At 40.4% G+C, this 12,833-nt stretch overlaps 1 protein-coding gene across 2 annotated transcripts in view; it reads left to right on the top strand.

Annotated features, from left to right (window-relative positions):
• The window catches only part of CCDC141 (coiled-coil domain containing 141), a 232,130-nt gene that overhangs the window by 205,286 nt on the left and 14,011 nt on the right, over positions 1–12,833 (top strand). For both annotated transcript variants that reach the window (XM_077448107.1, XM_077448106.1), the window contains exon 18: positions 9,290–9,430. In XM_077448107.1, coding sequence (XP_077304233.1) covers positions 9,290–9,430 — 141 coding nt within the window. The remainder of the gene's footprint in view (positions 1–9,289; positions 9,431–12,833) is intronic.

Genomic DNA, 12,833 nt, shown 5'->3' with positions numbered 1-12,833 from the left:
TAAGTCCATCCCCCCTACAGTTAATACACGCTGAGGGAACACACTTAACCCCCGATCGCCCCCTAGTGTTAACCCATTCCCTGCCAGTGTCATTTTTTAATTGATCAGTGAATTTTTATAGCACTGATCAATGTAATAATGTTACTGGTCCCCAAAAAGTGTAATTTGGGGTCCTTCTAAAAATTGCAGATCACCACCATTACCAGTAAAAACAATAAAAAAATAAATAAGAATCGTGTAGTTTGTAGATGCGATAATTTTTGCGCAAACCAATCAATATATGCCTATTGCAATTTTTTTTTATTTATTTTTTTATCAAAAATATGTAGAAGAATATATATCGGCCTAATCTGATGAATAAATTATTTTTTTATATATTTTTTTGGATATGTATTATAGCAGAAAGTATTTTTTTTCACATTTTTGCTCTTTTTTTGTTTATAGAGAGGTGGTCAAACACCACCAAAAGAAAGCTCTATTTGTGATAATAAAAGGACATACATTTTGTTTGGGTACAGTGTCACACAACCACGCAATTGTCAGTTAAAACGACGCAGTGCCGTATCGCAAAATATGCTCTATTCATTAAGGGGGTAAAATCGCCAAGGGGCTGAAGTGGTTAAGCTTTGACAGACAACCTGGAAGCTGATTGCTTTCTATGCAGGGCGGCACCAGATTCTGCCCTCTCCAGCTTTAGTAAATCAACCCCATAGTTGCAAATATAAATGTGATGTATGGAGCAACTTGTACACCATTTGTGTCTATGCTCAGTTACTTCAGTTATTGTTGTCCAGTGTAGCCATAGCATGTTTCACCTAGGAAAGACAGGGGGAAGAGTATAGAAAAATGTTAGAAAATACAAGTTGATAGGTAAGGTTAGGGAGTAGAGGAAAAGAGTTAGGATGGAGGGTTGGAATGGGTTGGAGAAACAGTTGAAAGGATCCAAGGAGGGGGTGGGCAAATTAGGAAAATACTCCACCTCTCCTCACCATAGCTAGATAGATCGTAGATGATAAGGAATTATATTTAGAGAGATGCCATGTATGTGTGTTGATTCAGCCTTTCATGTTCTGCTGCTAAAACATGTTCTAGGTCCATGATGGAGTAAAATGCCCATTCTGTTACTGTAGGAATCTGGGGGAAATGCAATGGCAAGAGATGACAGCTCTGGGCTGTCTGTGGTTAAAAAATTATGGAGGATATCTTTTTGGTGGATTTTATGGAGCCATAGATCATGGATAGCATGGTTATTTGAGGATTGTTTCGGATGGCCATCCTTGTTACTATATAATATATGTATATTTAGAATATATTTCCAGGAACTTTAATCAGTGGTCATCCTGACCAAATGTAAGTCATGTTACTATCTGAACTCTGACATCACCAAAAGACATCACGGTGCGATGGATAAGACTAAATGAAAGTCTTTAATTGGTCAAAGAAATAGATCTCGGTTTTGGGAAAATAGTCTTTGCCAGCACTGTGGAAAGTGTGGTCCTTGTATTCAGAACAAGAAGCCTGTCAGTGCTCCAGATCTTATAAGCACTACAAACAATTATATGGCATTAATTACTTGCAAACAATTCTACAAATTTTAACCTTTTTGTTACTAAGCTGCAAAAAAATTAACAATAAAAGAGTATTTTTAGATTTACCAGTATTGGTAGAAATCTGTGCATGACCTGGTATAAATCATTGTCTTTTTTCATAAAGGGCACCTAGCTTTCACTTCCTAGCTTTCACCTTCTCTGTACCACGTCTATAGGTTGTCTGGTTTGGGAAAAAGAAGGCATCAGCTTCTGACAGTGAGTGATTTGTTTAGGAAGATATCTAACCAGCCAAAGTTCCCAGATAGAACTCCGTCAGTCTATGGGCAGCCTAAGAGATGGAGTGGTTCAAGCACACAGTGCAAGCATGACTTGTCTGTACAAAAATGTATGTTTTATCTACTTATCTACAAATCCTTTTAAATGTATTAAAGGGATATTTTAGGAAATCAGTCACCAGTTGTTGGAGGTGGCAATTCCTTCAAACAAATGCTTGCAGATCATAGATTACCTCATTCTCAATTTAACTTTGTTCCAGCAAGGATCCTATATTTAATGATTTTCTATGTTACAAAAATGTTCATATTATACAAAATCAAATCAATTTAGGGAGCAATAGCAATAGTACTAGTGCATTTTATAGCACAGTGAAACATATTTGCTACAGTGGGTACATTTGTACCATATTGCTGGCACCTATATAGCGTCATTAGCATGTTAAGACCACTTTAACAAGCTCAAGAGAAAATGAGATGCTATGATTTACTGTATATTATGGGTAGAAAGTATTGTACAATAATTCAAATGTTTGTAGTTTATAGCACAGTTCCCTGTGACTTCTTGACAACTGGCTGCATTCACAGGCAGATGGAACTTCTGTACCCTTACCAATGTCAGAGTACTGGAAGCCGATGTCTATCCCACACATGGAACCATATCTGAATCCATTCACATTTAAGTGTTTCGTTGTGGTGTATTAATGTGTATTAAATTAGTGTTAAGGCAGCTCATTTGTAATGAATAGGCTGCCAAAGCACCACAACGGATAAAAAAATTAATAAATATTTTCACAACTCTTTTTTAAGAACACAGTGCACCAGAACTCATTGTATATGAGTTGTGATGTGCGGTTGTGCTTTGGGCTCTACTGTACAATGCACTGGGGATGAATTCACAATAAATGGTACCATAACTCACCAGACATAGAGAAGCTGAAACAATGCAAAAGTGCGAATAGGCCCTTCATATTTTACCTGATCTTCCAATAGGTTTTAGCAGTTTATTTAAAAAAAGTCCCAGGTCTGTTCAATGCATCAAAGAATACCCTTCAATACAGTAGGGACTATTGTGGGCATAACAGACAAAAGAAACTTCAAAAACAGTATAAACTTTATTACATATCAGAATAAAAAGTATCCATGGATGTCATTGTTGTTTTTTGGTTGAGGTTCTGGTAACCATTTTTCTGAACTGCTATCATACATATGTACACAAGTCATATTCTCTTTAACCACTTTCCACCCGCGATATAGCCGAATGATGGCTACAACGTTGGCTTCTATTTCCAGGAGGGCGTCAATAGACGTTCCCCTGTGACCGTGCTGCTCGTGCGCCCTCTTTGGACTGAGCTGATCACAGAACAGGGTAAAGGGCCAATCACAGCGGCCCTTTACCACATGATCAGCTGTCAGCCAATGACAGCTCATAAGGAAGTAAACAAGAGCCAGTTACCGACTTTTTTTCCCTTCACGATCAATGTGAGGCAAAAAGAATAAAGCCGGTAACCGGCTTCTGTTACAGGGACATCGGTCCCTATTTGTACTACCCATCAGTGGCCACAAGTGCTGCTAATCAGTGCCCAAGAGTGCCATCTATCAGTGCCTACCAGTGCCACCTTTCAGTGCCAATCAGTGCCACCTTTCAATGCCATTCCGTGCCCACCAGTGCCACCTTTCTGGGCCATCAGTAGTGCCCATCAGTGCAACCTATCACTGCTGCATATTAGTGCCCATATTTGCCTCATCATCAGTGTCACCTACCAGAACCACCTATCAGTGCCAATCAGTGCCCATCAGTGCTGCCTATCAGTGCTCATCAGTGCCGCCTATCAGTGCCATCTATCAGTACCCATCAGTGACACCTATCAGTGCCCATCGGTGCCGCCTTATCATTGCCACCTCATCAGTGCCTATCAATGCAGCCTATCAGTGCCCATCAGTGCATCCTCATCAGCGCACATCAGTGAAGGAGAAAAATTACCTGTTTGCAAAATTTTATAACAATCTATGAAAAAAAAATGTTTTTCAAAATGTTTGGTCTATTTTTGTTTCTTTAGCAAAAAATAAAAACCCCAGTGGTGATTAAATACCACGAGAAGAAAGTTCTATTTGTGTGAAAAAAATGATAAAAACTTTGTTCAGGTAAAGTGTTGCATGACCGCGCAATTGTCATTCAGATTGCAATAGCCCTGAAAGCTGAAAATTAGCCTAGGCAGGAAGGGAGTGTAAGTGCCCTGTAGGCAAGTGGTTAATTTTCAATACTCTTTATTCTGATATGTAATAAAGTTTATACTGTTTTAGAATTCATGTTTTTTGGAGTTTATTTTGTCTCTTATGGCCACAATAGTCCTCACTGTATGAGATTATTCTTTGATGCTTAGACTGGGATGATGGCAATCTCATAGTTTGCCACCATTTACATCAGGTCTTATCAAAAAACAATAGTACAAAAAAATCAGATTTCACCTTTTGTCAGTGGAATAATGAGAGATGATTGGTGATTACTTGCTATGTGTTACTTCATCTTGTACATTACCTTATTAACCACTTCAGCCCCGGAAAGGTTTTACCCCCTTAATGACTAGGCCATTTTCTGCGATACAGCACTGCGTTACTTCAACTGACAATGGTGTACACAATTAAAATTTATGTCCTTTTTTCCCCCACAAATAAAGCTTTCTATTAGTTGTAATTGATCACCTCTGCAGTTTTTATTTTTTGCGTTATAAACAAAAGAATAGCCACAATTTAAAAAAAAAAAAACTATATTTTTTGCTTTCTGCTACAAAACATATTCAATAAATTTTTTTACAAAATATCAAATTTCTTCATTAATTTAGGCCAATATGTATTCTGCTACATATTTTTGGTAAAAAAAATCTCAATGAGCTTATACTGATTGGTTTGCGCAAAAGTTATAGCGCCTAAAAACTATGGGATTTTTTTATGGCATTTTATTTTTACTAGAAATGGCGGTGATCAGTGATTTTTTTTGTACAATTGTCCTTTAATTGGGCGCGCCGAGGGGCATGTCCTATGCCTGCATACTTTTGCTGATAGGTGACCCTCATTCCCATGTCAAAAAGTTGGGAGGTATGCCTCCCTTGTCCAACTCCTATACTCTCTTTGCTTACTTTGTTCTCCTCTCTGTGGCTCTTCTTCACTTCGGGCACTTAGGTGCCCCTTTTGTGTTCCACTACAGTAAAATCATCTGTCTGCTGACATATACCTCTGGGTGAATGGAGTACTATTTGCTATATAATCATGTATTCTATTTAGATAATTTGAATCTGTTCATTGGATTTGTAATTCCACTTTCGCTGTACCTTCACCTGTTCATTATGTTAACTTGATGATGGCATACACAACTGGTTGGGTCTTTGGGAAGGGGGTCTCATTTCATTTTTTATATCCTTATCCTGTTTACGTATATCTGTGACCTGCTTTGGAATATCTTCTTGTACTGTATAATATACATAAATATAAAAAAAAAATACATTAAATAAAAATAAAAAAACAGAGTCATTACCTGCCAAAAATAGGCAGATTTCAACATTGTTAAAAAACAATTAACCTGATTGGCTGTTTCCCTCTTGCTGCTCCCAATGAGTTCAATGTACAAGTTGGAGCTATCTGCCATATGTTAAAATTGCTTAGAACTATGGTAAGCTAGACTGTAAGTTCATTGCTAAAATGTCCCTGAGACGAGAGCACTTCTCTTTTGAGCAGAGACAGTATGTGAAATCATATCTACAGTTCTAAGAAAAAAATAGCTCATGTGTCAGTGTTTATTTGCAGCTGCTGTGCCCTGTCTGACACCAAAATGAAGGGTTGTAAAAGCTTTTTCCTCTCGCCCTGACTCTTCGCTTCTGTCATGCAGCATATGAACAAACGAAACCATCTCCTTCGTCTTACTCAATAAATCACTGTCAGCCTATCCCATCACTTTTTATGTGCTGTCTGCATATTACTGGGTGAAGTATAGTACTTGTTCCAACTAGCTGCCCTAAAAGAAGGATATCTGTTGTGTAACATGCTAGGAAGGGCTGCTTTCATAACCACCAGCCTCTTTGCATAAGCATCCTTGGTTTTAGTAAACAGCCAACCCAAAAACCTACTATAAACATTCAAGAATGGTGGGGTTGATTTACTAAAGGAAAATAGGCTGTGCACCTTGCAGAGGAATTTTCCATTAACTTAGTGAATGTAGTGATTCCCTGCTGAATTCTATCACCCAATCACGTGTAGGTAAAATGTTTTTTTTTTTCCTTGCATATGATTAGATATTTTTTGCAAAGTGAAATTTCACCACATTCAGTAAGCTCAGAGGACATTTCCCTTGAAAAAAGAACAGCTTGTTTGCCTTTAGTAAATCAACCACAGTACGTCAAATTTGACATAATTCTAAAAGCCCAAAAGTAATTCTAATTTCCCAAAAGTGGAACTTCTACTCATTTGTCTCTCCCCCCCCCCCCTCTGGTGCCACATTTGGCACCTTTTGGGAGGGGGAGCGGATACCTGTCTTTCACGGGTATCCTGTTACCACTTCTGGGAGACCGAGCCACGGCGCAATACGTCAGCGGCTCAGCTCCCTCCTCCTCCCTCCACCTTCCCCTGCCGCGGGGGCAGTAGGTGAGCAGTGGTGCCTCGTGCAATGCACAGCAGGGACCTGGCATGACGTCTTAATGCTTCACTACGGGTTTCCCATACCAGCAATGGCGGTGGCAGTGCCCGTCAGCTGATGGATACATCAGCTGCGGTGCCGACATCGCTGGACTCCAGGACAGGTAAGTGTCCTATTATTAAAAGTCAGCAGCTGCAGTATGTGTAGCTGCTGGCTTTTAATTTTTTCAGGGGTGGGCAGACCTCCATTTCAAAGTCTCAAGGTTGATTATCTTCATGCACAGGTATGTACTGGCCATCTGGACTACCGGGAGTTTCCCAGTGGGCCGATGGCTCAGTGGGCCGGTTTTAGTGACAGCCAGTGGCATCACTAGGGTGGGACTTTTGGGTCTATAGCCCTGAATCTGGGGCCCATAGCCCAGAGTCAGACCAGGGGGCCCCAACTACAGGGTCCTGGCCCATTACTGGGCCATGGGCTCTTTGCAGCCGTGTGGCATGCATTAGATAGCTGGAGAGTGGGCAGGCAGCTCTCACTGCCTGCCCTCCCTCTAGTGACGCTGATGACGCCCTCCCTCTAGTGACGCTGATGTAAGGAGGGGCTCTCTGGGGACCCTGATGTAAGGGGGAGGCTCTCTGGGGAACCTGATGTAAGGGAGATGCTCTCTGGGGACCCTGATGTAAGGAGGGGCTCTCTGGGGACCCTGATGTAAGGTGGAGACCTTATCTATGCAGGAGACCCCCCCAATACTTACCTGAGCCCCATTGCAATCCAGTGATGTGCACAAGAGCCCGGGTTTTCTGGGGTATTTCCCTTCTCATTGGCTGGGACAGCCAATCACAGCTAGTAAGCCAATGAGGAGAGAGCGGGGGCAGGGCTGAGCCACGGCTCTGTTTGTGAATGAACAGGCAGAGCCATGGCTCAGGAGCTAGCTTGCTTGGGTACCCCCATTGCAAGCTGCTTTCTCTGGGGGCACTCAGCAGGAAGGAGGGACCAGGAATGCCGGAAAAGGACAGGTAAGTATAACATGTTTGCTATTTTTAAAATAAAGGGGAAAAAGGCCTTTACTATCATTTAAATGCATTCTCTGAATTAAGGTAAAAATCTTTCTGCGTTCCCCCCACCCTCTTCCCCTCAGCCCACCCTTATACTTACATGAGCCTGATCTTGATCCAGTAAAGTGAGCACCGGCTCTCTCCTCTCTCTCCCTCCTCACTGGACATGGAGGCAGCGGTGGGAGCCAATGGCTGCTGCTTCTGTCAATCTCAGCCTGTGAGAAGAAAACAGGGGCAGGGCCAAGCCACACTGTGTGTGTCAATGGACACCAAGAACTCAGCTCAAGATTGAGCCCATATTAGTAACCTCATAGCAAGTGGCTTGCTATGGGGGCACTCAGAAGAGGGGAGGAGCCAGAAGCGTCTGTGTGGGACCCCAGAAGAGGAGGATCAAGGCTGCTCTGTGCAAAACCATTGTCCAAAATCCTTTATTTACAATCACGTTAAAGAAGTAAAGGTAGAAGGTTTTTGATCTTAATGCATTCTATGCATTAAGAACAAAAGCCTTCTATGTACAGCAGCCGCCCCAGCACCCCCTAATACTTACCTGAGCCCCATCTCTATCTAGCGATTTACAATCTACAATTTACAAGTCCCTCCTCCATCTGGGACTCTCCCTCCTGATTGGCTGAGACACAGCAGCTGCGCCATTGGCTCCCGCTGCTGTCAATTAAAGTCAGTTAGCCAATTAGGAAAAGGGGGCAGGGACAGCTGCTTGCTGTGGCAGCACTCAACAGGAGGAAGGGGCCAGGAGCAGCGAAGAGCTACCTTAGAAAAGAAGGATCCAGGCTGCTCTGTGCAAATCCACTGCACAGAGCAGGTAAGTAGAACATCAGGCCCATTTCAGTATAACAGATTATTAAAAAGTTACATAAGAATTAAATTTAAACTCTAGATAAATATAAAATACATTAATGTAGCTCTGTGATTATGAATACATTGTCGTTTTTTTATTTTTTTATTATTAAAGCGGAGTTCCACCCAAAAATGGAACTTCCACTTTAAGCGAGGTGACCACATTTGGCATATCATTTTTTTGGGGGGGGGGGGGGGGAGCCGGTACCCTCTTTAAAAAAAAAAAAAAAAAAGTGAGCAGCATTTAGAATGGATAGCATTCTGGCGTATAAATGCTGCTCGTCAAGGATTGTCAAGGACTATAGATAATCATATCCACTGGGTGAATCATTGAGACTTTCTATAAAAATATCTGCTAATATTTCAAATGTACCTGTTATGAGAGACATAAGTGGATTGCCACTTCTGACCTCTCTTTCTGAAAATTATGGTTCTGTGCCTGTCATGCTGAGGCTTTGTTTCCATGCTTTTTGATACACTAACCTAGAACCCAGATAAAGCATTTCATTTATTTTTTTTATTTTACTTACTGTATATTGTTCTGGGTCTGTAATTTTCTCTGCAATAAATCAAAACAGTTCCATTTTGTTCAGTGCCGTTAATATGTGCCATATATATATTAATATATATATATATATATATATATATAAAGAGAGAGTAATGTAAGGCCTCTCCTCTCTCTTTGAACTTGCTGACAGATGCCAGTCTATGTAAAATTTTAATAATGTGCTTAAACTGTAGCATTATGCCAAAAGGAGTTCTCCAAGGTTAAAAAATGAACAGCTACAGAGCCAAGTCTGATGCAAAATCATAATTATCAGGATTAACGGAACAAATTACATGTAAATTAAATATACTGTCGGTAAAGAAAAGTGTGAATAAATGTAAAACTACTTTTTTACTTTTTTTTTTAAAATGTCTCTAATCATTCAGCTAAAAGAATCATTTAAGGATCTGAAGAAAAAGTTTAACAACCTAAAATTCAACTACACAAAAAAAGCTGATAAAGGAAGGAATCTGAAAGTAATTAAGAATCAGCTACAGCAAGTTGAAATGTATGCTGAAAGACTTCAGGTAAGTGCTGTGAAACAGCTGCCAAAATTGTGCTAATTTTTTCAATATAATTACACATTTGTGAGTTTAATGATGCAAATAACATTTTAAGATATAAATGAGAATGTTTTCTTGTTAAAGCCCTGCGGTCTAGAAAAAGAATATTATGTGTCATAAAATGTACTGGGAACAGTATACCAATTATCTATCAAGCATAACAATGTAATCATGAAAATGCACATAATAATGCCACTCTTAGCGGGGCATACTCAGTAAATATTCAGTAAAGATACTGCAATGTGCATACATGGAATTTTTGTGCTCTGCTTTTGTAGGGTTATAACTTCCTGCAATAGTCAAAAGCATATGGGAAATTAAAGTGACACTTATGCCGCGTACACACGACCGGACTTTCCGGCAGACTAGGCCCGACGGTCTTCCCGACTGACTTTTCAGCGGAGTTTCGATGGACTTCCAAACGAACGGACTTGGCCACGCACGAACGAACTAAGTCCGTTCGAAAGTCCATTCTTTTTGAACGTGATAACGTAAGACAGGACTAAAAAAGGAAGCTCAATAGCCAGTAACCAATAGCTTCCCTTGTGTCCATCAGACTAGCACACAGACAAACGGTTTTCCCGATTTTAGTCCGTCAGATAGATTTGAAACGTTCTATTTCTAGGTCCGTCTGATTTTTTTTTCTAAAAACGATCGGACTAGCCCACACCTGATCGGATTATCTGCCGGACTGGTCCTGCTGGACCTAATCTGCCGGAATGTCTGGTCGTGTGTACGCGGCATAATGGGTTGGTTTATTTAAGGAAAATAGACTGCAAGTGTAGTTGCTCCAGAGCTTAGTAAATGAGGTAAAGCTTCACTTTGCAAAGAATATCCAATCACATGCAAGGAAAATTTAAAAAAAAAATGCATTTTTGCTCACACATGATTGGATGATGGAATTGTACAGAGCTTCTGCTTATTTACTAAACTCTGGAGCAACTGTACTTTGTAAAGTGCTACAAAATAAAAATACTAAAGCGCTGAAATGAATATTTAAAAACATATAAGGACTAAAAGATAACTAAATAATTAAGCTGCAACCATTCTAATAGTGATCAGGCACTGTGAAAAGATATATAAAGTGATAAATGATGCACTCTAATTAACCTCTCAATCGGGGCACAGGTGTTAAATAAATGAGTGCTGAACCCAAAATACTCACTATGTGCTAAAAAAAATACACATGTGATACAGAACAAATCCGTGTTCAATTCCATGTTCCTTGAAAAAGTCACGTGACATGTGACGCAACGCATAGAGAGGAGGCAGTGACGAAAACTATGGTGGTTGTTTATCAGCACAATAGCAGCGGTGTGAGGAGCAACCACGCTGTGAGCAGCTGATCATTTTTGCAATTAAATGCAGATTACTCATAAAAAATGTGAGTGGATTAATTCTTTGCTTTGCGATCCCTTCGTTCATCTTAATCATTGCGCAATGATATATATCTTTGTTTTATTGCATGAGCCAACCCATCTAATTGGTAACAGCAACTGACAGTGGCAACAAGATTCCATTATTAAACAGCAACAAGTAATATTATATAGTATTTGGATGGACTTGTGGCGGACTTGTGCTGTGGAGTTGGCTGGACAGTAGTAGTTTACAGCTGTAGAAACATTTGGTTACTGAACTATTAAGCCTTATTGCACAATATCTGGAAGGATTTGTGATGCTAATGAGGACCCTATAGAGTATTTTATGTTGCTGTATTCTATTTATCAGTGAATGCATTGAGCGATCTAGTCATTTTTCTGTTCATCAGCATCACAACTGGTGAGTAACTATCTATTGATTTGTGGAGTTATTTTACACTTGTGATACATCATTAGTAGTTCTATCGAATTGAACACAGATTTGAACATGGAATTGCACATGGATTTGTTTTGGAGTATCACGTATTTTTTAGCACATAGTGAGTATTTTGGATTCAGCACTCATTTATTTAACACGTGTGCCCTGATTGAGAGGTTAATTAGAGTGCTTCATTATTTATCACTTTGTAAAGTGCACAGTCTATTTTCCTTTAGTAAATAAACCCCTAAGGCTTGGTTCAAACCTATGCATGTGGCTGTGGGTGCAGGAATAGCAGCGATTCCAATACCTGCAACCGTCCGCAGTGAAACACGCAGCTCCTTTGTTGGTGCGGGAACCGCAGGGGAAACACATGGTGAAACTGACTATGCAATTTCCCTGTGGGCTGCGTTTTAAAAAAGGTGCATGCCAGTGAATGGGCTGCAAAGCCCACACACTAATGCCGGCCATACACGGTTCGAATTTCGAAAGAATTTTCTTTCGAAAATCGTATCTAAGAATTTTCGTATGAATTTCGCACCATTAGTGGGCTGCAGCAACAGCCGATTTTCGTGCGGAAATAAAGTTTGAGGAATCGGACATGTTGGAAATTTTTAGAAAAACTAACGATTTTCTAATCAATGATGGGAGAATCGTGCGAGAAACGTAATAAGAAAAGAAAATGTATGGAGATAAAAGAAAATATACGGAGATAAAAGAAAATTTACGGAGAGAAAAGAAGATTCCCAGCCAAGAAAATTCTTTTCTGTAGCAACATGAGGTGAAATTGAAGGCTTGGTCGGCCGAATTTCGAAAATCAATGGTGGCATCATCGGATCACAAAAAAAAACGAATTTTCTGATTTTGAAAAGAAAATTCGACCGTGTATGGCCTGCATTAGACCCCTTTCACACCGAGGGTGTTTTGCAGGTGCTATAGCGTTAGAAATAGCGCCTGCAATCCGCTCTCAAACTGCTGCTCCATTGTCTCCAGTGTGAAAGCCCTGAGGGCTTTCACACTGGAGCGTTGCGCTGGCAGGACATCAGGGAAAGTCCTGCCAGCAGCTTCTTTGGAGCGGTGAAGGAGCGGTGTGTTTACCGCTCCTCCACCGCTGCTCCCCATTGAAATCGATGGGGCAGCGCTGTAATACCGCCGGCAAAATGCCGCTATTGTGTCATATTGCAGGTGGTTTTAACCCTTTCTCGGCCGCTAGCGGGGGTAAAAGCGCCCCGCTAGCGGCCGAAATGCGATGCAAATCCGACAGTACAACGCCGCAAAAAATTGCAGCGTTTTACTGCCGATGCTATAGGCTCGGCGGTGTGAAAGGGGTCTAAGCCTCAAAAAAAAGCAGAGATGTAAACCTAGGGTAAACTATATCCTGATTCTACAAAAATAATCTCTACTCATTCACTAACTCAGAGGCAGGTAACCTCAGCCCTCCAGCTGTTTTGAAACTACAATCCTATCGTTTTTCAAGTCATTCAATATGATCGCAATTCATAAATTTGTAAATTCGAAAATGTGTAAATTCCTATTCGAAAATCCGAAAATTCAAAAGAACAAAAATACA

This window comes from Lithobates pipiens, unplaced genomic scaffold, assembly GCF_037356315.1.
Source record: "Lithobates pipiens isolate NorthernLeopardFrog02 unplaced genomic scaffold, aLitPip1_a1.2 Scaffold_22, whole genome shotgun sequence".
In the NCBI taxonomy this organism is placed as follows: Eukaryota; Metazoa; Chordata; class Amphibia; order Anura; family Ranidae; genus Lithobates; species Lithobates pipiens.
Note: the sequence above shows the minus strand (reverse complement) of the source record. Positions and strands in the feature narration are given on the sequence as shown.